Here is a 26,668-nt window from a genome sequence, read left to right as displayed (position 1 = left end):
TGACAATTGTGATACGTGATAATCATGTTAATGATCATTGTGATAAGGTGGTAAGTGATAATCATGATAAATGATAATTGTCCTAAGGGATATATCACAAAACAAACGTGATATCAACACCACCATTGTTGTTTATTTTTGCCTCTCTCGTAAAACGTAGCCGTCAACTAAACATAGTTTTCAAGCACTGATGATAAAACCTGACATCTTCTCTTGAAAAGAGAGGAGCTCTTGCTCTCTGGATACATTCAAATGGCACCCTATAGTCCAAATATAGTGCACTACATTTGACCAGGGCCAGCACAGAGCTCTCATCAAAAGCAGTGCACTATACAGAGAATAGGGAGTCATTTAGGATGTGGGATGCACACTAGATTCTACATGCGACCCCCCCTGCTACTGGCTTATCAGCTTAGTGTGAGTCCTCAGCATCTTCTTGATAAGAAGCTGAAAGCTATTGCTTTTTAAACATTATATGGTTACTCTTTCATATAGTCTGAAGATAATTTGACTTTCTGTTTCTTGTTTGTCTAAATGAAGGAGTTCAACTTAAATAAAAGCAGTATCAACACAGTTATTTGTTTAAAGCAATACACCTCATAAATATACAAAACTGCTGGGGGAAAAAAAGTAAGGTTTGGCTATGTGTGATGAGGAGAGGAAACAAAACACTACACATCTCTCAGACAAATACAGAATTTATAAAGATACATTTATTTAAATACTAATTTATAAAGAAAAACATATTATCCTTCTTCAAAACATTTCTGATCGGCACCACTCAGTTTATTCTGGTCAACGTCACAGGTCTTGGAGGATGATTTGCGTTGCCGGATGTGGACGAAACCACAAAAAAAAGAGGTCTGTCACTAGTTACCACAGCCACAAAGTCGCAATTGGCTATATCTTAATAAAATTTAATGAAAACAGAAATGTGCTTTTTTTTGGTCTTAATGTAAAACTAGAAATAAGGTTAGCAGGCACAAGGTTCGCAGTGAGGTTAAGTTTATTGTTAAGGTTTAGGATTAGGTGAAACATCTGATTTGAAGGAGATAAAGTGTAGAAATAAGGCAGGGGTGGGTATAACCATGATTATGACTTTGTGACTGTGGTAACTAGAGACATTGACGCTAGACTAGAGCAATGGAAAAGTAGACCGCTAGCTTGGGAGCTAACTGCATAGGATGTGAAAATAAAAGCCAAAACGGTCTCATTTAAAGCAACCCCTTTTGGATGTACAACTACGTAGTTTTTTTTTGCTGCAAAATTGACCCTAACACCGGAAAACATATTTCAGTTTTCAAACAAATGTTTAGCCGCTAACATCGTAGAGAAGAGAAATATATCGGGATAGCTCCGCTAGCACAGACAAAAAGTCGTCAGCTATCGTCTTTGAGTTTACACATAAGAGAGCAAATATATACACTTTTGTGGATTACGTAAACATATCAAAACGAAGGTAATTTCATTTTAATTTTGATGTTAGTGTAACTTATTTACAACAAGGATAGTTGGAGACATACCCAGTATGTGGATTTGATAAAAACTCGTTTTCCCTTCTGTGTCTCTCTGTCTGTCTGTAAGGTACACAGACTGACCGTCTGTCTGTTCAAACTTTTCTATTGGTTGCAGACGAAGACACCGGTGTTGGTTGATCAATCCAACGTGTCACGGGTTGGTTGGGACAGTTCATATCCAAACCGGTCGTGTCGGTAGCGCTCCACCGCTACCCAAGTCCTCAAAACCGACAGGCACCGCTTTATGACACTATTTCACGGACAAAAAGATGTTAGCCAGTCCACGTTAGTTGTGTTAGTCTCTCAGCTCTGAAAATAGGGGAAAATGGGCTAACTTATTTTATGTAATGTCAAAAAAATATTTGTATTTGCACGTTTCATCGCCTGTGATAGAATTGTATAGGCTACCTGTGTTGATGCCCCCCAAAAAACACAATTTGCCTATAGTCTAGAAATAACGTTCGCAGGTATAACTCAATGATCATGTAGCAAGTAACTCAAGCCTTAATATACACAAATACATACAATCAAGTGACCAGGTGAATAGGGGCTTCGTTATTTTGTAATGACAACAAGATTTTCATAATTTTAAAAGTAGACTAGCTACTATCGAAATAAAAGTTATTTTCAACACAGGTGCAATATCCATAATGTGTCAAACCAAGATTCTCGGTGGTTTGAGATGTTGACAGACAGATGGATATTCTGTTGAACACAAATATATCGGCGTTGTAAACCAATCAATGAAGACAAAATATTTATTGGATGGAATATCAATCACTTTTATTATATCCCCCTTTGTAGTGTACATTTCAACCCAACAAATACTGGTAGCAAGAGTGCAGGTATCGATATATTAAAAGGTAGCTAGGTGGCCGTAGAAACCAACGGTATTAGTCTACCATTCTGTGACACGCACATGGGGCTCAAACTCAGCTCAGTGGAAATGAATAAAAGTCCTCAATGATCACATTCGCATTTACAAACGGATATTTACAAACGTTCTGTCATACTTTCGCTGCCTGTGTTGGCTAGTTAACGAGTACGTTTTGTTGTACATTTTCCGCTGTCTTTATAGCGTTTATTTATTCATCTTTCTATGCACGGGATTGTCACTTGATCTCCCGGATAAACTGCCTTTTGCACAGCCAGAACTGGACTTTGGGAAACATTCGTATATGTCTATTTCTTTCATACAATTAACGGATTCTTGTTTTTTTTTATCTAAACCTCCTGTGGCACAAGGATGCGTTGAAATATAATAGATTTTAATGCAAAGTGGAATTTGCGCGACTCCGGTTTCCCGGTCTTGTGTTGATTGCGAGGAAGATCTCATATAGTGAGTGATAAGGTCGGTACCCCTCCTATCGGTGCGAGAACTGGCGTCCTCTGACCGCTATTTCTTTCCATGTTTTTTAGGTTTGTGTGATTTTGCTAAAATGCATCACCAACAGCGAATGGCTGCCATAGGGACAGACAAAGAACTGAGCGACTTATTGGATTTCAGTGCGGTAAGCAATTGTTATAATATAGCAATGACCGAAACCAAGGCACCGACCTACCGGCGACTGTTTGTATTTTTGATTTGTATGGCAATAGATAGACTCATGTTTTTTGGTATTCATTGTGAGGCTATTTCTTTAAAAGTGTTCTTTTTTTCCTGTACGTTTTTAACTCAAGGTAAACAATAAGATTTAAAGAAAGTTCAATTAATTGTGGTTTTCTATTTACTACGTGTTTTTCCAAAAATATGTGCAGAGAAATATGATATTGCATTAGTAATTGTGTTGTTTCTATAGATGCGAAACAGCGATTTGAAAATGTTCCCAACATCAATGGTAGTATATCCCCTTTTAAAGTATCTTTTTCTTGTTTCATTCTGTCCTAGAATAGAACATGTTGAATAAGTTTAGCGTCTTGTCTTTTTATGCATTCTACTGACAGCTCTCACTGTCAGTAGAACCAGTCCCAGTAATAACTGCATGCGGGACGAGCCCCATAAGACATAATAACAACCAGTCGATGCTTTATAACACATATCTTACCGGTACTTTTCCAAAGTCTATGTTTTTATATAATGTTATGAATAACGGATAGTTGACTCTATTCAGACCTGTTCTGGTTGTGGCAAATATTTGTCTTTATAGAAACGCTTTATGTTCGGGAAGTTTGGAGAAGGAAACGTGCCTACGGTCATGTTTTCATTAACCAATAATGCTCGCAACTCTTGGTCAACTTCGAGCTAGCTGTTTGAGAAAAATATATAAAGCCCTTTTTATGTCAGTGTTTTACAGTTAGGTTGGCCTACTAAAAGCTACCGTATTAAATTGCTGTTATTTCTGAGGAGTAGGCTATAGGCACATTTTTCATATCCTAATTTTTAGGATACGTATAGAGTACACCACGAGGGCTTTAAGGATACGCACGAGGGCTTTAAGGATACGCTTTAAGGATGTAGAATACACCACCAGGGCTTTAAGGATATAGAATATACCACTAGGGCTTTAAGGATATAGAATTCACCACTAGGGCTTTAAGGATATAGAATACACCACTAGGGCTTTAAGGATATATATAGAATACACCACTAGGGCATTAAGGATATAGAATTCACCACTAGGGCTTTAAGGATATAGAATACACCACTAGGGCTTTAAGGATATATATAGAATACACCACTAGGGCATTAAGGATATAGAATACACCACTGGGGCTTTAAGGATGTAGAATACACCACTAGGGCTTTAAGGATATATAATTCACCACTAGGGCTTTAAGGATATATATAGAATACACCACTAGGGCTTTAAGGATATATATAGAATACACCACTAGGGCATTAAGGATATAGAATACACCACTAAGGCTTTAAGGATATAGAATACACCACTAGGGCTTTAAGGATGTAGAATTCACCACTAGGGCTTTAAGGATATAGAATTCTTTCTTTTGCTTTATTGTGTTACAGCCTAATAATAATATCATAAAACCTTTTCACTAGAACACATGCTATTATTTATTTATTTATGTATTTATTTATTATTTAACTTTCCAACAATAAAAGAGTCTCTCTCTATTTATGTTCTTTCAGATGTTCTCTCCTCCTGTTAGTGGTAAAAACGGACCAGCCTCCCTGGGAAGTGGACATTTTGCAGGCTCAAGTATGTCAATCACAACTCATTTAAATAACGCAATTTTAATTGTGGAGTAAGGGAAAGTATGATCTCAGCATGTGTGGTTCCCGCCATGAAGCATGGAGGAGGAGGTGTGATGGTGCTTTGGATATTGCAGATGTTGTTTAACATGCCATTGTTATAATTTTTTTTGTTGTGTCACATTTGTCTTCTTTAATAAGTTTAAATATATTATTGGAGAGGTCTTTTCCCTCTGGGCACACACTGGTTGAATCAACATGGTCTCCACGTCATTTCAATGAAATTCCGTTCAACAGACGTTGAATTGACGTTGAATAGACGTTTGTGCCTAAAGGGTTAGCTTTGTGCATCAGATATTACATTGTACGCCACACACACACACACACACACACACACACACACACACACACACACACACACACACACACACACACACACACACACACACACACACACACACACACACACACACAATCAAACATAAATCAAACACTATATAGCTGTGAATATCTCTGTTGGTATTGACCGTGATAGTAGTGGGTTTACATGTGCTGTATAGTACATCTGAAATTGTTCCCTCGTCCTTGGACCTCCCACTCAGTAGTCCCCCGTAGCTGAGGACGCCTGATGTCTCTTTAAGTGTCTGGCCTCAATGAAGACTCCTTCTCCTCCTTGGGTATTAACAGCAGGTGTATCATACCAGTGGCAGTTCAACTATACCGCCAGTTTTCTGTGGGTTTACGGAGAGCGATACTGAAGTTTAAACTTTTTTTTTTTTTAAACGCTGTTGTCGTTTGTGGTTTGCGGTTCACTATTTTGTCTCTGTAGCACAGTGGCAGACATGTTTGTGTATTGGAATAGACTTGTCATTTCTCTCAATAGGTAGGCTACTTCTCTCAATAGGTAGGCTATTTCTCTCAATAGGTAGGCTATTTCTCTCAATAGGTAGGCTATTTCTCTCTGTAGGTACAGTAGGCTATTTCTTTCTGTAGATACAGTAGGCTATTTCTCTCTGTAGATACAGTAGGCTATTTCTTTCTGTATATACAGTAGGCTATTTCTCTCAATAGGTAGGCTACTTCTCTCAATAGGTAGGCTATTTCTCTCTGTAGATACAGTAGGCTATTTCTCTCAATAGGTAGGCTACTTCTCTCAATAGGTAGGCTATTTCTCTCAATAGGTAGGCTACTTCTCTCAATAGGTAGACTATTTCTCTCAATAGGTAGGCTACTTCTCTCAATAGGTAGGCTATTTCTCTCAATAGATAGGCTATTTCTCTCTGTAGGTACAGTAGGCTATTTCTCTCTGTAGGTACGTCGTTTCATTTGGCTTTGTAGTAGCATAATTTGTATCGTCATATTCCAATTCAAGATTTTAATATCTATCACACCTGCTATGGTAAACTTACCATTGAATATTGTAATTGTGGGTGTGTTCAAGAGCAGTGGATGTGCTACAAATATGTAAAATACATTTAATTTATTCATATATACAGTACCAGTCAAACGTTTGGATACACCTACTCATTCCAGGGTTTTTCTTGACTTTTTACTGTTTTGTAAATTTTAGAATAATAGTGAAGACATTCAAAACTATGAAATAACACAAATGGAATCATGTAGTAACGACAAAAAGGGTTCAACAAATCAAAATATATTTTATATTTGAGATTCCTCAAAGTAGCCACTCTTGGCATTCTCTCAACCAGCTTCATAAGGTAGCCACCAGGAATGCATTTCAATTAACAGATGTGCCTTGTTAAAAGTTAATTTGTGAAATTAGTTTGAGCCAATCATTTGTGTTGTTACAAGGTAGGGGTGGTATACAGAAGATATCCCTATTTGGTAAAAGACCAAGTCCATATTATGGCAAGAACAGCTCAATTAAGCAAAAAGAAATTACAGTCCATCATGAAGGTCAGTCAATCTCAAAACTTTGAAAGTTTCTTCAAGTGCATTCGCAAAAACCATCAAGCGCTATGATGAAACTGGCTCCCATGAGGACCGCCAACCCAGAGTTACCTCTATTGCAGAGGATAAGTCCATTCGAGTTAACTGCATCTCAGATTGCAGCCCAAATAAATGCTTCACAGAGTTCATGTAACAGACGCATCTCAACATTAACTGTTCAGAGGAGACTGCGTGAATCAGGCCTTCATGGTCAAATTGCTGCAAAGAAACCACTACTGAAGGACACCATTAATAAGAAGAGACTTGCTTGGTCCAAGAAACACGAGCAATGGACATTAGACCGGTGGAAATCTGTCCTTTGATCTGATGAGTCTAAATTTGAGATTTTTGGTTCTTTGTGAGAGTAGATGAATGGATGATCTCCGCATGTGTGGTTCCCACCGCGAAGCATGGAAGAGGAGGTGTGACGGTGTGGGGGTGCTTTGCTGGTGACACTGTCAGGGATTTATTTAAAATTCAAGGCACACTTAACCAGCATGGCTACCACAGCATTCAGCAGCAATACACCATCACCTTTTGATTTACGCTTAGTGGAGCTATATGGAGCTATCATTAGTTTTTCAACAGGACAATGACCCAAAACACACCTCAAGGCTGTGTAAGAGCTATTTGACCAAGGAGAGTGATGGAGTGCTGCATCAGATGACCTGGCCTCCACAATCACCGAACCTCAACACAGATCAGATGGTTTGGGATAATTTGGATCGCAGAGTTAAGGAAAAGCAGCATAAGTGCTCAGCATATGTGGGAACTCCTTCAAGACTGTTGGAAAATTGGAAAAGGAGAATGCCAACAGTGTGCAAAGCTGTCATCAAGGCAAAGGGTGGCTAATTTGTAGAATATAAAATAGATAATCTATTTTGATTTGTTTAACCCTTTTTATGGTTACTACATGACTCCATATGTGTTATTTCATTGTTTTGATGTCTTCACTATTATTTTACAATGTAGAAAATAGTAAAAGTAAAGAAAAACCCTGGAATGAGTAGGTGTGTCCAAACTTTTGACCGGTACTGTATATATGAATAAATTATATGGGTTGTATCCCAAATGGCATTCTATTCCCTACATAGTGCACTACTTTTGACTGGTACTGTATATATAAATATCTTTAAACATTTTCTGGAAGGAGAGAAGAGATTCTGGCATGGAAAGTGTCCTGGTTTTTGGAGGTGTTGAAGGAGTCAGTTCCTAACTTAGGCTATGCTACTGATGCACGGCTTCCTGTTTCTAAGGAGACCACTGCTTCCTTTCTTTAAGGAGGCCACTGCTTCCTGTCTCTAAGGAGGCCACTGCTTCCTGTTTCTAAGGAGGCCACTGCTTCATGTTTCTAAGGAGGCCACTGCTTCCTGTCTCTAAGGAGGCCACTGCTTCCTGTCTCTAAGGAGGCCACTGCTTCCTGTCTCTAAGGAGGCCACTGCTTCCTGTCTCTAAGGAGACCACTGCTTCCTGTCTCCAAGGAGACCACTGCTTCCTGTCTCTAAGGAGGCCACTGCTTCCTGTTTCTAAGGAGGCCACTGCTTCCTGTCTCTAAGGAGGCCACTGCTTCCTGTCTCCAAGGAGACCACTGCTTCCTGTCTCTAAGGAGGCCACTGCTTCCTGTCTCTAAGGAGGCCACTGCTTCCTGTCTCTAAGGAGACCACTGCTTCCTGTCTCTAAGGAGGCCTAAGCACAGTGTTGTTTGTGTATGGATGAATGTGTGGTTGACAAGCCTAATGCCAATGCATAGGCCTAGTCTATCAAGAGCTGGATTAAGCATTTAATATTGAATCACCCACATTAAAAAAAAAGAAAATAATGGCAATATGGGATTATCCTAAAATATAATGACATGTAACACTTTCATCTGCTAGATACCTCGCTCACTGTCGGTTTTTAAGATCCCAATGGTTATTTAAGGTCTTGGCAATGTCCATGTTACGCTCCTTGTTGTAGCCTGCGTCCCTAATGCCATTATAGTTCACTACTGTCACTACTTTACTTTAAGAAGTGCGCCTTATAGGGAGTAGGGTGCCATGTGAATTGTATTGTAGGGTGGCAGGGAACGGTGGGAGGTGGGTACGAACACTGCTCTACCCTGTTGCCACGCAACTTGGAGTTAGTTGGCAAGCGATAGAGGAGAGGAAATATTTAATAAAAGTGTGAATTGACAAACAAAAAAAATGAAGAAAAAAAATGAAAATCCCAAATCTTATATGTGTAGACCGTACACAGACCCAAATGTAAGCTATTTTTATTTTATTTATCTTTTCAAGCTGAAACATCAGAGGAGGTGATCACTATAAATCCATCTGTGGCATTTTATATTTTTCTTTTGTGAGAGAAAAGTAAAAGCTGTACATAAACAGCCAGTGAGACTCAGCCCATCTTCTGGCTGTGCCAGAGTTCCGTTCCGTCTGTGTGTGTGTGTGTGTGTCTCTGTGACAGAGTTCCACTGTATGAGGAGAGATTTGGGTGAAGGCGGAAGATAGGCCCTGATGGCATGCCATATTTTTGTTCTCCTAATCGGGCATAGCATTATTAAGACACCGTTCAGGGTAAATACTGTCTTAATAATATCCTGCGACGTTCCATTTGATCTACTTCTACACGGACTCTGTTCCAAATGTCGTCCTATATAGGAGGTTAAAAACGTGTGCTGTGTAGGGGATAGGATGCTGTTTGGGACACAGACAGATACAGTACTTTCAATGCAAGCCTGACTGTTCCCTGCTTTCTCTATTCAACATGATCTGTTTTGGTCATGCCTGTCAGTCAAAAAGAGACTGATTACATTCAAAATAAAGACGAAACAAGGAGAGGAGGGATGCAGTCACGAAACCTGGATTCCATCCATATCGCCCAGCCGTATTCCCTTTCTCATCTCTCTCTCCTCTTCCCCCCTCTCTCTCTCTCTCTCTCTCTCTCTCTCTCTCTCTCTCTCTCTCTCCTCTTCCCATCTCTCTCTCTTTCTCTCTCTCCTCATCTCTCTCTCTCTCTCCTCATCTCTCTCTGCTCTTCCCATCTCTCTCTCCTCTTCCCATTTCTCTCCCTGCATCTCTCTTTCTTTCTATCTACCTCTTTTTCTCTCTCTCTCTCTCTCTCTCTCTCTCTGCCTTTGAGAGTAGTTTTAAATTGTCTTACTCTCAGGAAGCAGAACGAGCCTGACAAAAAACCTGAGCCATGCAGTAATTACTGCTGCGGATTAGGAATTAATGGGTGTTTTAGCTATAATGGCAGATATTATTAGCAGTATTTATAGTATTTAATGCTAATAATTACTAGCTTTAATAATGATAATCATTTCAAGGTTGTATCTGAGTCGTGTAATATTTTTCTCCTCATAACCTCATAGGTCGATATTAATAATCGATTAATAAGTCTCCACAATGTGTTTTTAAGCCGGCAAGCGACATATAAACCACAGATACTAAAGCTTTATGATGTTACTTAAAAGCGTTGTGTGTGATGGAGATTCTTTCCGTTAAAATAAGCTGTAATTCAAGGTTGATTTGAAAAAGTGTCACCGAGGATAGTGAGAGCCAACGTCTTAAAGTCGTTTCCAATGAAATCCAGAGGATGCCAGGGGATTGTCTTTCTGAGGAGTTACTTTATCGTCTGATTAGGATGGATGGACATGAATGATTCAAGATGGACATGGAGTCTTACTTCTGCATGTTTTATACTGAGCATTCAGGCTTTTGAAAAGCTCAACCTTGGAGACAGACGGTGTAATGCTTTGTCTCAACTCGACTCGTTTAAACACAATGGCTGCTGCATGAAGTTAAGGCCCAAATCCACATCTCCTGCTTTGGTAAGAAACAAAACAAAAACAGTTACAAATTTGGGGGGGGGGGGGGTGATTTGTTTGCAGTCTAATCAGCTGTGGCCTATGTACAAGCATGTCAATGGTCAACTCAAAACCAAACACAACATCTAGGCTTTGTGCAACTAGAGACTTTCTATATTTAAAAGACTTCAATGTTAGTTACATTTTTTTTTAAAAGAAGTGAGCATGAAAGGGATCTTGAAAAAACAATTGCAAGTGTGCAATTTCAGATTTAAATTACAGCCTGAATTTAAAATGGATTAAATGAAGTTCTTTCACACCCCATAATGTCAAAGTCAAATGTTGCTTTATTTTGTATTTTTTTTAATTTATTTTTGGTTTGTAGAAACAAATGAAATCTGAAATATCTCGAGTCAACACGTTTTCAAACCCTTTATTATGTTCTTCATACATACGTTCAGGACATTTGCTTAACAAGTCACGTAATAAGTTGCATGGACGCTGTGTGCAATAATAGTGTTTAACATGATTTTTTTGAATGACTACCTCATCTCTGTAACACAGACATACAATGAATATCCCTTTGAGCATGGTGAAGTTATTAATTACACATTGGATGGCGTATCAATACAACCAGTCACTACAAAGGTGCAGGTGTCCTTCCTAACTTAGTTGCCGGAGAGGAAGGACACTGCTCAGGGATTTCACCATGAGGCCAATGGTAACTTTAAAACGGTTACATAGTTTAATGGCTGTGATAGGAGAAGACTGAGGATGGATCAACAACATTGTAGTTACTCCACAATACTAACCTAAATGACAGAGTGAAAAGAAGGACACTTATACAGGATAGAAATATTCCAAAACATACATCCTGTTTGCAACAAGGCACTAAAGTAATACTGCAGAAAATGTCGCAAAGCAAGTCACTTTTTGTCCTGAATACAAATTGTTATGTTTGGGGCAAATGCAGCACATTACCAAGTACCACTCTCCATATTTTCAAGCATAGTGGTGGCAGCTTCATGTTATGGGGATGCTTGTCATCGTTAAGGACTGGGGAGTTTTTCAGGATAAAAAAGAAACGGAATGGAGCTTAGCACAGGTTAAATCCTAGAGGAAAACCTGTTCAGTCTGCTTTCCACCAGACACTGTGAGATGAATTCACCTGACTGCGTGGCCACGCATGTCTCCAACTCATCACATTTTGCAGACGTCACAACAGTAGTAGGCCTGATTACCAACAATGCAGAGACAGTCTACAGGAAGGAGGTAAGTGCCCTGGCAGAGTGGTGCCAGGAAAATAACCTGTCCCTCAATGTCAACAAAACAAAGGAGCTGGTTGTGAACTTCAGGAAACAGCAGAGAGAGCCGGGCCGCAGTGGAAAGGATGAAAGGATGAAAAGCTTAAAGTTCCTTGAAACAGACAGTGAAGACAGGTGAAGAAGGTGCCCCTTTAACCTCAGGAGGTTGAAGAAATGTGGCTTGGCCCCTAAGACCCTCACAAACTTCTACAGATGCACCACTGAGAGCACCCTGTCGGGCTGTAACGCCGCCTGGTACCGCAATTGTATTGTCCGCAACCGCAGTGCTCTCCAGAGGGTGGTGTGGTCAGCCCAACGCATCATCAGGGGCACACTGCATGCCCTCCAGGACATCTACAGCACCCGGTGTCACAGGAAGGCCAAGAAGACCATCAAGGACCACAGCCACCAAAGCCACGGCCTGTTCACCCCGCTATCATCTAGAAGGCGAGGTCAGTACAGGTACAAAGCTGGGACCGAGTGACTGATAAACAGCTTCTATCTCCAGGCCATAAGATTGTTGCACAGTCCCCACTAGCCGGCTAACACCCGGTACTCTACCCTGAACCTTAGTCACTGTTACTAGCCGGCTACCACCCGGTACTCTACCCTGAACCTTAGTCACTGTTACTAGCCAGCTACCACCTAGTACTCTACCCTGAACCTTAGTCACTGTTACTAGCCGGCTACCACCCGGTACTCTACCCTGAACCTTAGTCACTGTTTCTAGCCAGCTACCACCTAGTACTCTACCCTGAACCTTAGTCACTGTTACTAGCCGGCTACCACCCAGTACTCTACCCTGAACCTTAGTCACTGTTACTACCATGTTAAGTAGGTATCCTTAGTGCTACCATGTTAAGTAGGTCTCCTTAGTGTTACGATGTTAAGTAGGTATCCTTAGTGTTACCATGTTAAGTAGGTATCCTTAGTGTTACCATGTTAAGTAGGTATCCTTAGTGTTACCATGTTAAGTAGGTTACGATGTTAAGTAGGTATCCTTAGTGTTACCATGTTAAGTAGGTATCCTTAGTATTACCATGTTAAGTAGGTTACGATGTTAAGTAGGTATCCTTAGTGTTACCATGTTAAGTAGATGTCCTTAGTGTTACCATGTTAAGTAGGTATCCTTAGTGTTACCATGTTAAGTAGGTATCCTTAGTGTTACCATGTTAAGTAGGTATCCTTAGTGTTACGATGTTAAGTAGGTATCCTTAGTGTTACCATGTTAAGTAGGTATCCTTAGTGCTACCATGTTAAGTAGGTATCCTTAGTGTTACCATGTTAAGTAGGTATCCTTAGTGTTACCATGTTAAGTAGGTATCCTTAGTGTTACCATGTTAAGTAGGTTACGATGTTAAGTAGGTATCCTTAGTGTTACCATGTTAAGTAGATGTCCTTAGTGTTACCATGTTAAGTAGGTATCCTTAGTGTTACCATGTTAAGTAGGTTACGATGTTAAGTAGGTATCCTTAGTGTTACCATGTTAAGTAGGTTACGATGTTAAGTAGGTATCCTTAGTGTTACCATGTTAAGTAGATGTCCTTAGTGTTACCATGTTAAGTAGGTATCCTTAGTGTTACCATGTTAAGTAGATGTCCTTAGTGTTACCATGTTAAGTAGGTATCCTTAGTGTTACCATGTTAAGTAGGTATCCTTAGTGTTACCATGTTAAGTAGCTGTCCTTAGTGTTACCATGTTAAGTAGGTATCCTTAGTGTTACCATGTTAAGTAGGTATCCTTAGTGTTACCATGTTAAGTAGGTATCCTTAGTGTTACCATGTTAAGTAGGTATCCTTAGTGCTACCATGTTAAGTAGGTATCCTTAGTGTTACCATGTTAAGTAGGTATCCTTAGTGCTACCATGTTAAGTAGGTATCCTTAGTGTTACCATGTTAAGTAGGTGTCCTTAGTGTTACCATGTTAAGTAGGTATCCTTAGTGTTACCATGTTAAGTAGGTATCCTTAGTGTTACCATGTTAAGTAGGTATCCTTAGTGTTACCATGCTGAGTAGGTATCCTTAGTGTTACCATGTTAAGTAGGTTACGATGTTAAGTAGGTATCCTTAGTGTTACCATGTTAAGTAGGTATCCTTAGTGTTACCATGTTAAGTAGGTATCCTTAGTGCTACCATGTTAAGTAGGTATCCTTAGTGTTACCATGTTAACTAGGTATCCTTAGTGTTACCATGCTGAGTAGGTATCCTTAGTGTTACCATGTTAAGTAGGTTACGATGTTAAGTAGGTATCCTTAGTATTACCATATTAAGTAGGTATCCTTAGTGTTACCATGTTAAGTAGGTATCCTTAGTGTTACCATGTTAACTAGGTATCCTTAGTGTTACCATGCTGAGTAGGTATCCTTAGTGTTACCATGTTAAGTAGGTTACGATGTTAAGTAGGTATCCTTAGTGTTACCATGTTAAGTAGGTATCCTTAGTGTTACCATGTTAAGTAGGTATCCTTAGTGTTACCATGTTAAGTAGGTATCCTTAGTGTTACCATGTTAAGTAGGTATCCTTAGTGTTACCATGTTAAGTAGGTATCCTTAGTGTTACCATGTTAAGTAGGTATCCTTAGTGTTACCATGTTAAGTAGGTATCCTTAGTGTTACCATGTTAAGTAGGTATCCTTAGTGTTACGATGTTAAGTAGGTATCCTTAGTGTTACCATGTTAAGTAGGTATCCTTAGTGTTACGATGTTAAGTAGGTATCCTTAGTGTTACCATGTTAAGTAGGTATCCTTAGTGTTACCATGTTAAGTAGGTATCCTTAGTGTTACCATGTTAAGTAGGTATCCTTAGTGTTACCATGTTAAGTAGGTATCCTTAGTGTTACCATGCTGAGTAGGTATCCTTAGTGTTACCATGTTAAGTTAGGTTATCCTTAGTGTTACCATGTTAAGTAGGTATCCTTACCATGTTAAGTAGGTTATGTTAGTGTTACCATGTTAGGTATCCTTAGTGTTACCATGTTAAGTAGGTATCCTTAGTGTTACCATGTTAAGTAGGTATCCTTAGTGTTACCATGTTAAGTAGGTATCCTTAGTGTTACCATGTTAAGTAGGTATCCTTAGTGTTACCATGTTAAGTAGGTATCCTTAGTGTTACCATGTTAAGTAGGTATCCTTAGTGTTACCATGTTAAGTAGGTATCCTTAGTGTTACCATGTTAAGTAGGTATCCTTAGTGTTACCATGTTAAGTAGGTATCCTTAGTGTTACCATGTTAAGTAGGTATCCTTAGTGTTACCATGTTAAGTAGGTATCCTTAGTGTTACCATGTTAAGTAGGTATCCTTAGTGTTACCATGTTAAGTAGGTATCCTTAGTGTTACCATGTTAAGTAGGTATCCTTAGTGTTACCATGTTAAGTAGGTATCCTTAGTGTTACCATGTTAAGTAGGTATCCTTAGTGTTACCATGTTAAGTAGGTATCCTTAGTGTTACCATGTTAAGTAGGTATCCTTAGTGTTACCATGTTAAGTAGGTATCCTTAGTGTTACCATGTTAAGTAGGTATCCTTAGTGTTACCATGTTAAGTAGGTATCCTTAGTGTTACCATGTTAAGTAGGTATCCTTAGTGTTACCATGTTAAGTAGGTATCCTTAGTGTTACCATGTTGTTACCATGTTACCAAGTAGGTATCCTTAGTGTTACCATGTTAAGTAGGTATCCTTAGTGTTACCATGTTAAGTAGGTATCCTTAGTGTTACCATGTTAAGTAGGTATCCTTAGTGTTACCATGTTAAGTAGGTATCCTTAGTGTTACCATGTTAAGTAGGTATCCTTAGTGTTACCATGTTAAGTAGGTATCCTTAGTGTTACCATGTTAAGTAGGTATCCTTAGTGTTACCATGTTAAGTAGGTATCCTTAGTTACCATGTTAAGTAGGTATCCTTAGTGTTACCATGTTAAGTAGGTATCCTTAGTGTTACCATGTTAAGTAGGTATCCTTAGTGTTACCATGTTAAGTAGGTATCCTTAGTGTTACCATGTTAAGTAGGTATCCTTAGTGTTACCATGTTAAGTAGGTATCCTTAGTGTTACCATGTTAAGTAGGTATCCTTAGTGTTACCATGTTAAGTAGGTATCCTTAGTGTTACCATGTTAAGTAGGTATCCTTAGTGTTACCATGCTAAGTAGGTATCCTTAGTGTTACCATGTTAAGTAGGTTAGTGTTACCATGTTAAGTAGGTATCCTTAGTGTTACCATGTTAAGTAGGTATCCTTAGTGTTACCATGTTAAGTAGGTATCCTTAGTGTTACCATGTTAAGTAGGTATCCTTAGTGTTACCATGTTAAGTAGGTATCCTTAGTGTTACCATGTTAAGTAGGTATCCTTAGTGTTACCATGTTAAGTAGGTATCCTTAGTGTTACCATGTTAAGTAGGTATCCTTAGTGTTACCATGTTAAGTAGGTATCCTTAGTGTTACCATGTTAAGTAGGTATCCTTAGTGTTACCATGTTAAGTAGGTATCCTTAGTGTTACCATGTTAAGTAGGTATCCTTAGTGTTACCATGTTAAGTAGGTATCCTTAGTGTTACCATGTTAAGTAGGTATCCTTAGTGTTACCATGTTAAGTAGGTATCCTTAGTGTTACCATGTTAAGTAGGTATCCTTAGTGTTACCATGTTAAGTAGGTATCCTTAGTGTTACCATGTTAAGTAGGTATCCTTAGTGTTACCATGTTAAGTAGGTATCCTTAGTGTTACCATGTTAAGTAGGTATCCTTAGTGTTACCATGTTAAGTAGGTATCCTTAGTGTTACCATGTTAAGTAGGTATCCTTAGTGTTACCATGTTAAGTAGGTATCCTTAGTGTTACCATGTTAAGTAGGTATCCTTAGTGTTACCATGTTAAGTAGGTATCCTTAGTGTTACCATGTTAAGTAGGTATCCTTAGTGTTACCATGTTAAGTAGGTATCCTTAGTGTTACCATGTTAAGTAGGTATCCTTAGTGTTACCATGTTAAGTAGGTATCCTTAGTGTTACCATGTTAAGTAGGTATCCTTAGTGTTACCATGTTAAGTAGGTATCCTTAGTGTTACGATGTTAAGTAGGTATCCTTAGTGTTACCATGCTGAGTAGGTATCCTTAGTGTTACCATGTTAAGTAGGTATCCTTAGTGTTACCATGTTAAGTAGGTATCCTTAGTGTTACGATGTTAAGTAGGGCTTTATTTTCTCAATAATGTTCCTCTTATCATCTCTTTGCCGTTCATCTTGTAACAGCTTGAAGCCATTTAAACATTTAAACGCCAATGAACTAATACATCTGCGTTTATTAAGTTGTTTTCCTTTGCTTTGTGTGTTGAGAGGAGTCAAGCAGTCACACCAATGACTTTAAGCACTTAAACAAGCTAATTGGTTCAGTGAATTGCTGCAGAGAGATGGGGGTGATTCCAGTGGTCTCCAACTTGAAGACTGAATTGTAATAGCATGGTGAAATATCAGGTTATAGAAGTGGTCCTAACTTCTGTTCGTACTTGATAGTCTTACGCGTGTGTGTGTGTGTGTGTGTCTGTGTGTGTGTGTGTGTGTGTGTGTGTGTGTGTGTGTGTCTGTGTGTGTGTGTGTGTGTGTGTGTGCACAGCCATACTCATTCAGCAGCTCAGAGCAGAGCAGGACAGAGCAGAGCAGGACAGAACAGGACAGAGCAGAACAGAACAGAACAGAGCAGAACAGAACAGAGCAGAACAGAGCAGAACAGAACAGAACAGAGCAGAACAGAACAGAACAGAACAGAGCAGAACAGAACAGAGCAGAGCAGAACAGAGCAGAACAGAACAGAACAGAGCAGAACAGAGCAGAACAGAACAGAACAGAACAGAACAGAGCAGAACAGAGCAGGACAGAACAGAACAGAACAGAGCAGAACAGAACAGAGCAGAACAGAGCAGAGCAGAACAGAGCAGGACAGAACAGAACAGAACAGAACAGAGCAGAACAGAGCAAGACACTGGAATGTAACGAGGGCCTTGTCTGAGCTCCCTTTTCTCTTCTCTCCAGGGACTTGGGTCTATGATTTGAGCAGAAGAGAGAGAGGAGCAACAGGCCCAGGGGTCTATGATTGGGGCAGAAGAGAGAGGAGCAACAGGCCCAGGGGTCTATGATTGGGGCAGAAGAGAGAGAGGAGCAACAGGCCCAGGGGTCTATGATTGGGGCAGAACAGAGAGAGGAGCAACAGGCCCAGGTATAGCCTCCACATTGACTCTGTACTGGTACCAATTTGTAAGTCGCTCTGGATAAGAGCGTCTGCTAAATGACTTAAATGTAATGTAATGTCTATGATCAGGGCAGAACAGAGAGAGGAGCAACAGGCCCAGGGGTCTATGATTGGGGTAGAAGAGAGAGAGGAGCAACAGGCCCAGGGGTCTATGATTGGGGTAGAAGAGAGAGGAGCAACAGGCCCAGGGGTCTATGATTGGGGCAACAGGCCCAGGGGTCTATGATTGGGGCAGAGAGGAGCAACAGGCCCAGGGGTCTATGATTGGGGCAGAAGAGAGAGGAGCAACAGGCCCAGGGGTCTATGATTGGGGCAGAAGAGAGTGAGGAGCAACAGGCCCAGGGTCTATGATTGGAGAGGAGCAACAGGCCCAGGGGTCTATGATTGGGGCAGAAGAGAGAGAGGAGCAACAGGCCCAGGGGTCTATGATTGGGGCAGAAGAGAGCAACAGGCCCAGGGGTCTATGATTGGGGCAGAAGAGGCCCAGGGGTCTATGATTGGGGCAGAAGAGAGAGAGGAGCAACAGGCCCAGGGGTCTATGATTGGGGCAGAAGAGAGAGGAGCAACAGGCCCAGGGGTCTATGATTGGGGCAGAAGAGAGAGGAGCAACAGGCCCAGGGTAATGTGAGAAGCAGAGTATGTTCTGTCCCCTCCCTCAGAAGAGTTATGTACTGTAGCCTGACAGGCCTCTCCCCTCCCTCCCTCCCCTCCCTCCCCTCCCCTCCCTCCCTCCCTCCCTCCCTCCCCTCCCTCCCCTCCCCTCCCCTCCCTCCCCTCCCTCCCCTCCCCTCCCTCCCTCCCTCCCCTCCCCTCCCTCCCTCCCTCCCTCCTCCCTCCCTCCCTCCCTCCCCTCCCTCCCTCCCTCCTCCCTCCCCCCTCCCTCCCCTCCCTCCCCCTCCCCCTCCCTCCCTCCCTCCCTCCCCTCCCCCTCCCCCCTCCCTCCCCTCCCTCCCCTCCCTCCCTCCCTCCCCTCCCCCCCCTCCCCTCCCTCCCCTCCCCTCCCCTCCCCTCCCTAACCTCCCAGAATATACCCTCCCTCCCCTCCCCTCCAGTAATAACCCCTAGAATATACTATACTTTCACTGTGAAGTAATTTTCTAGAATATATTACTTGATCATCACTTTGAGAGTAATAAAGAATATTACTAAATACTGATCATCAATAATAACCCTCTAGAATATACTATCCTGTCTGTATCTACCCAGTAAAACCTCTAGAATATACATGTCTGGACTACCCAATAGGCACAAGAGCTTCATGTATCTAGTCCCTCCAAAGCTGTATCTGTGTAATAACCTCTAGAATATACTATACTGTATCGACCCAGTAATAACCTCTAGAATATACTGTACTGTGTTTGTGTGTGTAACCTCTAGAATGTGGGTGTGTGTCTGACCCATTAATAACCTCTAGAATATACTATACTGTATCTACCCAGTAATAACCTCTAGATTATACTATACTGTATCTACCCATTAATAACCTCTAGAATATACTATACTGTATCTACCCAGTAATAACCTCTAGAATATACTATACTGTATCGACCCAGTAATAACCTCTAGAATATACTATACTGTATCTACCCAATAATAACCTCTAGAATATACTATACTGTATCGACCCAGTAATAACCTCTAGAATATACTATACTGTATCTACCCAGTAATAACCTCTAGAATATACTATACTGTATCTACCCAGTAATAACCTCTAGAATATACTATACTGTATCTACCCAGTAATAACCTCTAGAATATACTATACTGTATCTACCCAATAATAACCTCCAGAATATACTATACTGTATCTACCCAATAATAACCTCTAGAATATACTATACTGTATCTACCCAGTAATAACCTCTAGAATATACTATACTGTATCTACCCAATAATAACCTCTAGAATATACTATACTGTATCTACCCAGTAATAACCTCTAGAATATACTATACTGTATCGACCCAGTAATAACCTCTAGAATATACTATACTGTATTTACCCAGTAATAACCTCTAGAATATACTATACTATATCTACCCATTAATAACCTCTAGAATATACTATACTGTATCTACCCAGTAATAACCTCTAGAATATACTATACTGTATCTACCCAATAATAACCTCTAGAATATACTATACTGTATCTACCCAGTAATAACCTCTAGAATATACTATACTGTATCGACCCAGTAATAACCTCTAGAATATACTATACTGTATTTACCCAGTAATAACCTCTAGAATATACTATACTATATCTACCCATTAATAACCTCTAGAATATACTATACTGTATCGACCCAGTAATAACCTCTAGAATATACTATACTGTATCTACCCAGTAATAACCTCTAGAATATACTATACTGTATCTACCCAGTAATAACCTCTAGAATATACTATACTGTATCTACCCAGTAATAACCTCTAGAATATACTATACTGTATCTACCCAGTAATAACCTCTAGAATATACTATACTGTATCGACCCAGTAATAACCTCTAGAATATACTATACTGTATCTACCCAGTAATAACCTCTAGAATATACTATACTGTATCTACCCAGTAATAACCTCTAGAATATACTATACTGTATCTACCCAATAATAACCTCTAGAATATACTATACTGTATCTACCCAGTAATAACCTCTAGAATATACTATACTGTATCGACCCAGTAATAACCTCTAGAATATACTATACTGTATCTACCCAGTAATAACCTCTAGAATATACTATACTATATCTACCCATTAATAACCTCTAGAATATACTATACTGTATCGACCCAGTAATAACCTCTAGAATATACTATACTGTATCTACCCAGTAATAGCCTCTAGAATATACTATACTGTATCTACCCAATAATAACCTCTAGAATATACTATACTGTATCGACCCAGTACTAACCTCTAGAATATACTATACTGTATCTACCCAGTAATAACCTCTAGAATATACTATACTATATCTACCCAGTAATAACCTCTAGAATATACTATACTGTATCTACCCAATAATAACCTCTAGAATATACTATACTGTATCTACCCAATAATAACCTCTAGAATATACTATACTATATCTACCCAATAATAACCTCTAGAATATACTATACTGTATCTACCCAATAATAACCTCTAGAATATACTATACTGTATCTACCCAATAATAACCTCTAGAATATACTATACTGTATCTACCCAATAATAACCTCTAGAATATACTATACTATATCTACCCAATAATAACCTCTAGAATATACTATACTGTATCTACCCAATAATAACCTCTAGAATATACTATACTGTATCGACCCAGTAATAACCTCTAGAATATACTATACTGTATCGACCCAGTAATAACCTCTAGAATATACTATACTGTATCGACCCAGTAATAACCTCTAGAATATACTATACTGTATCTACCCAGTAATAACCTCTAGAATATACTATACTGTATCTACCCAATAATAACCTCTAGAATATACTATACTGTATCTACCCAATAATAACCTCTAGAATATACTATACTGTATCGACCCAGTAATAAACAATAGCTCCTGTAAATCCCTAGCCTATCTTCCTTCTCACAGCTCTAATGATGTCACTCTCTGAACACAACACACAGCTCTAATGATGTCACTCTCTCTGTTAACAAATAAAGAGGAAGCTCTTTAGCACTTTTAAATCAAAAGTGTAAATTAATTGTGTTGCTGCTTTAAACTAACTAAATATTCCAAGCCTCATTTGCAGTTCACTAAGGATCTTTTGTTAAACAATATAAATTGCTTTCATGATAGTAAACTGCTGCAAATTAGCATGATGTAAATGTTTACCTGTTTGTTCGGCAATTGGTGTCTCACTCTCTCTGGTGTTTTGATAATCTCTCTGTGGTGTTCTCTCTCTGGTGTTTTGATAATCTCTCTGTGGTGTTCTCTCTCTGGTGTTTTGATATTCTCTGTGGTGTTTTGATAATCTCTCTGTGGTGTTCTCTCTCTGGTGTTTTGATAATCTCTCTCTCTGGTGTTTTGATATTCTCTCTGTGTTGTTTTGATATTCTCTCTCTGTGGTGTTTTGATATTCTCTCTCTGGTGTTTTGATATTTTCTCTCTGGTGTTTTGATGTTCTCTCTCTGGTGTTTTGATAATCTCTCTGTGGTGTTCTCTCTCTGGTGTTTTGATAATCTCTCTGTGGTGTTCTCTCTCTGGTGTTTTGATATTTTCTCTCTGGTGTTTTGATATTCTCTCTCTCTGGTGTTCTCTCTCTGGTGTTTTGATAATCTCTCTGTGGTGTTCTCTCTCTGGTGTTTTGATAATCTCTCTGTGGTGTTCTCTCTCTGGTGTTTTGATAATCTCTCTCTCTGGTGTTTTGATATTCTCTCTCTCTGGTGTTTTGATATTCTCTCTCTCTGGTGTTTTGATATTCTCTCTGTGGTGTTTTGATATTCTCTCTCTCTGATATTCTCTCTCTCTGGTGTTTTGATATTCTCTCTCTCTGGTGTTTTGATATTCTCTCTGTGGTGTTTTGATATTCTCTCTGTGGTGTTTTGATATTCTCTCTCTGTGGTGTTTTGATATTCTCTCTCTCTGGTGTTTTGATATTTTCTCTATGTGGTGTTTTGATATTTTCTCTCTGTGGTGTTTTGATATTCTCTCTCTGGTGTTTTGATATTCTCTCTCTCTGGTGTTTTGATATTTTCTCTCTGTGGTGTTTTGATATTCTCTCTCTGTGGTGTTTTGATATTCTCTCTCTGGTGTTTTGATATTCTCTCTGTGGTGTTTTGATATTCTCTCTCTGGTGTTTTGATATTTTCTCTCTGTGGTGTTTTGATATTCTCTCTGTGGTGTTTTGATATTCTCTCTCTTAAAAGAAGAAGAGAAAAGAAGGCAGTGTAGAATAGATGAAAAGGTTGTTTCATTCCCCACCACACAGCCTCCTTCAGCTGCCCAGGGTCCTTAGTTAGGCAGAGAAGAGAACACACCCTTAGTTAGGTAGAGAAGAGAACACAGCCTCCTTCAGTTCCCCAGGGTCCTTAGTTAGGTGGAGAAGAGAACACAGCCTCCTTCAGTTCCCCAGGGTCCTTAGTTAGGTAGAGAAGAGAACACAGCCTCCTTCAGTTCCCCAGGGTCCTTAGTTAGGTGGAGAAGAGAACACAGCCTCCTTCAGTTCCCCAGGGTCCTTAGTTAGGTAGAGAAGAGAACACAGCCTCCTTCAGTTCCCCAGGGTCCTTAGTTAGGTGGAGAAGAGAACACACCCTTAGTTAGGTGGAGAAGAGAACACACCCTTAGTTAGGTAGAGAAGAGAACACACCCTTAGTTAGGTAGAGAAGAGAACACACCCTTAGTTAGGTAGAGAAGAGAACACAGTCTCCTTCAGTTCCCCAGGGTCCTTAGTTAGGTAGAGAAGAGAACACAGCCTCATTCAGTTCCCCAGGGTCCTTAGTTAGGTAGAGAAGAGAACACAGTCTCCTTCAGTTCCCCAGGGTCCTTAGTTAGGTAGAGAAGAGAACACAGCCTCCTTCAGTTCCCCAGGGTCCTTAGTTAGGTGGAGAAGAGAACACAGCCTCCTTCAGTTCCCCAGGGTCCTTAGTTAGGTAGAGAAGAGAACACACCCTTAGTTAGGTAGAGAAGAGAACACAGCCTCCTTCAGTTCCCCAGGGTCCTTAGTTAGGTAGAGAAGAGAACACAGCCTCCTTCAGTTCCCCAGGGTCCTTAGTTAGGTAGAGAAGAGAACACAGCCTTAGTTAGGTAGAGAAGAGAACACACCCTTAGTTAGGTGGAGAAGAGAACACAGCCTCCTTCAGTTCCCCAGGGTCCTTAGTTAGGTAGAGAAGAGAACACAGCCTCCTTCAGTTCCCCAGGGTCCTTAGTTAGGTAGAGAAGAGAACACACCCTTAGTTAGGTAGAGTAGAGAACACAGCCTTAGTTAGGTAGAGAAGAGAACACACCCTTAGTTAGGTAGAGAAGAGAACACACCCTTAGTTAGGTGGAGAAGAGAACACAGCCTCCTTCAGTTCCCCAGGGTCCTTAGTTAGGTGGAGAAGAGAACACAGCCTCCTTCAGTTCCCCAGGGTCCTTAGTTAGGTAGAGAAGAGAACACAGTCTCCTTCAGTTCCCCAGGTCCTTAGTTAGGTAGAGAAGAGAACACAGCCTCCTTAGGTTCCCCAGGGTCCTTAGTTAGGTAGAGAAGAGAACACAGCCTCCTTCAGTTCCCCAGGGTCCTTAGTTAGGTAGAGAAGAGAACACAGCCTCCTTCAGTTCCCCAGGGTCCTTAGTTAGGTGGAGAAGAGAACACAGCCTCCTTCAGTTCCCCAGGGTCCTTAGTTAGGTAGAGAAGAGAACACAGCCTCCTTCAGTTCCCCAGGGTCCTTAGTTAGGTAGAGAAGAGAACACAGCCTCCTTCAGTTCCCCAGGGTCCTTAGTTAGGTGGAGAAGAGAACACAGCCTCCTTCAGTTCCCCAGGGTCCTTAGTTAGGTGGAGAAGAGAACACAGCCTCCTTCAGTTCCCCAGGGTCCTTAGTTAGGTGGAGAAGAGAACACACCCTTAGTTAGGTAGAGAAGAGAACACACCCTTCAGTTCCCCAGGTCCTTAGTTAGGTAGAGAAGAGAACACAGCCCTTAGTTAGGCCCAGGGTCCTTAGTTAGGTAGAGAAGAGAACACACCCTTAGTTAGGTAGAGAATAGAACACAGTCTCCTTCAGTTCCCCAGGGTCCTTAGTTAGGTAGAGTAGAGAACACAGTCTCCTTCAGTTCCCCAGGGTCCTTAGTTAGGTAGAGAAGAGAACACACCCTTAGTTAGGTAGAGAAGAGAACACACCCTTAGTTAGGTAGAGAAGAGAACACACCCTTAGTTAGGTAGAGAAGAGAACACAGCCTCCTTCAGTTCCCCAGGGTCCTTAGTTAGGTGGAGAAGAGAACACAGCCTCCTTCAGTTCCCCAGGGTCCTTAGTTAGGTAGAGAAGAGAACACAGCCTTCAGTTCCCCAGGTCCTTAGTTAGGTAGAGAAGAGAACACAGCCTCCTTCAGTTCCCCAGGGTCCTTAGTTAGGTGGAGAAGAGAACACAGCCTCCTTCAGTTCCCCAGGGTCCTTAGTTAGGTAGAGAAGAGAACACAGCCTCCTTCAGTTCCCCAGGGTCCTTAGTTAGGTAGAGAAGAGAACACAGCCTCCTTCAGTTCCCCAGGGTCCTTAGTTAGGTGGAGAAGAGAACACAGCCTCCTTCAGTTCCCCAGGGTCCTTAGTTAGGTGGAGAAGAGAACACAGCCTCCTTCAGTTGCCCAGGGTCCTTAGTTAGGTAGAGAAGAGAACACAGCCTTAGTTAGGTAGAGAAGAGAACACAGCCTCCTTCAGTTCCCCAGGGTCCTTAGTTAGGTAGAGAAGAGAACACAGCCTCCTTCAGTTCCCCAGGGTCCTTAGTTAGGTAGAGAAGAGAACACACCCTTAGTTAGGTAGAGAAGAGAACACAGCCTCCTTCAGTTCCCCAGGGTCCTTAGTTAGGTGGAGAAGAGAACACAGCCTCCTTCAGTTCCCCAGGGTCCTTAGTTAGGTGGAGAAGAGAACACAGCCTCCTTCAGTTCCCCAGGGTCCTTAGTTAGGTAGAGAAGAGAACACACCCTTAGTTAGGTAGAGAAGAGAACACAGCCTCCTTCAGTTCCCCAGGGTCCTTAGTTAGGTAGAGAAGAGAACACACCCTTAGTTAGGTAGAGAAGATGACACAGCCTCCTTCAGTTCCCCAGGGTCCTTAGTTAGGTAGAGAAGAGAACACAGCCTCCTTCAGTTCCCCAGGGTCCTTAGTTAGGTGGAGAAGAGAACACACCCTTAGTTAGGTAGAGAAGAGAACACAGCCTTAGTTAGGTGGAGAAGAGAACACAGCCTCCTTCAGTTCCCCGGGGTCCTTAGTTAGGTGGAGAAGAGAACACACCCTTAGTTAGGTAGAGAAGAGAACACAGCCTTAGTTAGGTGGATAAGAGAACACACCCTTAGTTAGGTGGAGAAGAGAACACAGCCTCCTTCAGTTCCCCAGGGTCCTTAGTTAGGTAGAGAAGAGAACACAGCCTCCTTCAGTTCCCCAGGGTCCTTAGTTAGGTAGAGAAGAGAACACAGCCTCCTTCAGTTCCCCAGGGTCCTTAGTTAGGTAGAGAAGAGAACACAGCCTCCTTCAGCTCCCCAGGGTCCTTAGTTAGGTAGAGAAGAGAACACAGCCTTAGTTAGGTAGAGAAGAGAACACACCCTTAGTTAGGTAGAACACACCCTTAGTTAGGTAATCCCTTAGTTAGGTAGAACACACCCGTAGTTAGGTAATCCTTAAAGTAAGGATTACTTTATCCTACCCTAGGTATTCCTTAAAGAGGTGGGGTTTCAGGTGTCTCCGGAAGGTGGTGATTGACTCCGCTGTCCTGGCGTCGTGAGGGAGTTTGTTCCACCATTGGGGGGCCAGAGCAGCGAACAGTTTTGACTGGGCTGAGCGGGAACTGTACTTCCTCAGTGGTAGGGAGGCGAGCAGGCCAGAGGTGGATGAACGCAGTGCCCTTGTTTGGGTGTAGGGCCTGATCAGAGCCTGGAGGTACTGAGGTGCCGTTCCCCTCACAGCTCCGTAGGCAAGCACCATGGTCTTGTAGCGGAACGCGAGCTTCAACTGGAAGCCAGTGGAGAGAGCGGAGGAGCGGGGTGACGTGAGAGAACTTGGGAAGGTTGAACACCAGACGGG

The 26,668-nt window shown here is 41.0% G+C and overlaps 1 protein-coding gene across 7 annotated transcripts in view; it reads left to right on the top strand.

The window, feature by feature from the left end:
* Positions 1-1,156: 1,156 nt before the first annotated feature.
* LOC115125242 (transcription factor 4-like) overlaps positions 1,157-26,668 on the top strand; it is a 474,956-nt gene continuing 449,444 nt past the window's right edge. For 2 of the 7 annotated variants that reach the window (XM_065017185.1, XM_065017183.1), the window contains exons 1-4: positions 1,157-1,459; positions 2,937-3,028; positions 3,317-3,355; positions 4,609-4,678. In XM_065017185.1, coding sequence (XP_064873257.1) covers positions 2,957-3,028; positions 3,317-3,355; positions 4,609-4,678 — 181 coding nt within the window. In that variant the 5' untranslated portion in view covers positions 1,157-1,459; positions 2,937-2,956. The other 5 variants (XM_065017184.1, XM_065017179.1, XM_065017182.1 and 2 more) reach the window with 4 other exon arrangements.

This window comes from Oncorhynchus nerka, linkage group LG4, assembly GCF_034236695.1.
Source record: "Oncorhynchus nerka isolate Pitt River linkage group LG4, Oner_Uvic_2.0, whole genome shotgun sequence".
Classification (NCBI taxonomy): domain Eukaryota; kingdom Metazoa; phylum Chordata; class Actinopteri; order Salmoniformes; family Salmonidae; genus Oncorhynchus; species Oncorhynchus nerka.
The sequence above is the reverse complement of the archived record's forward strand: the minus strand, read 5'-3'. Positions and strand labels throughout refer to the sequence as shown.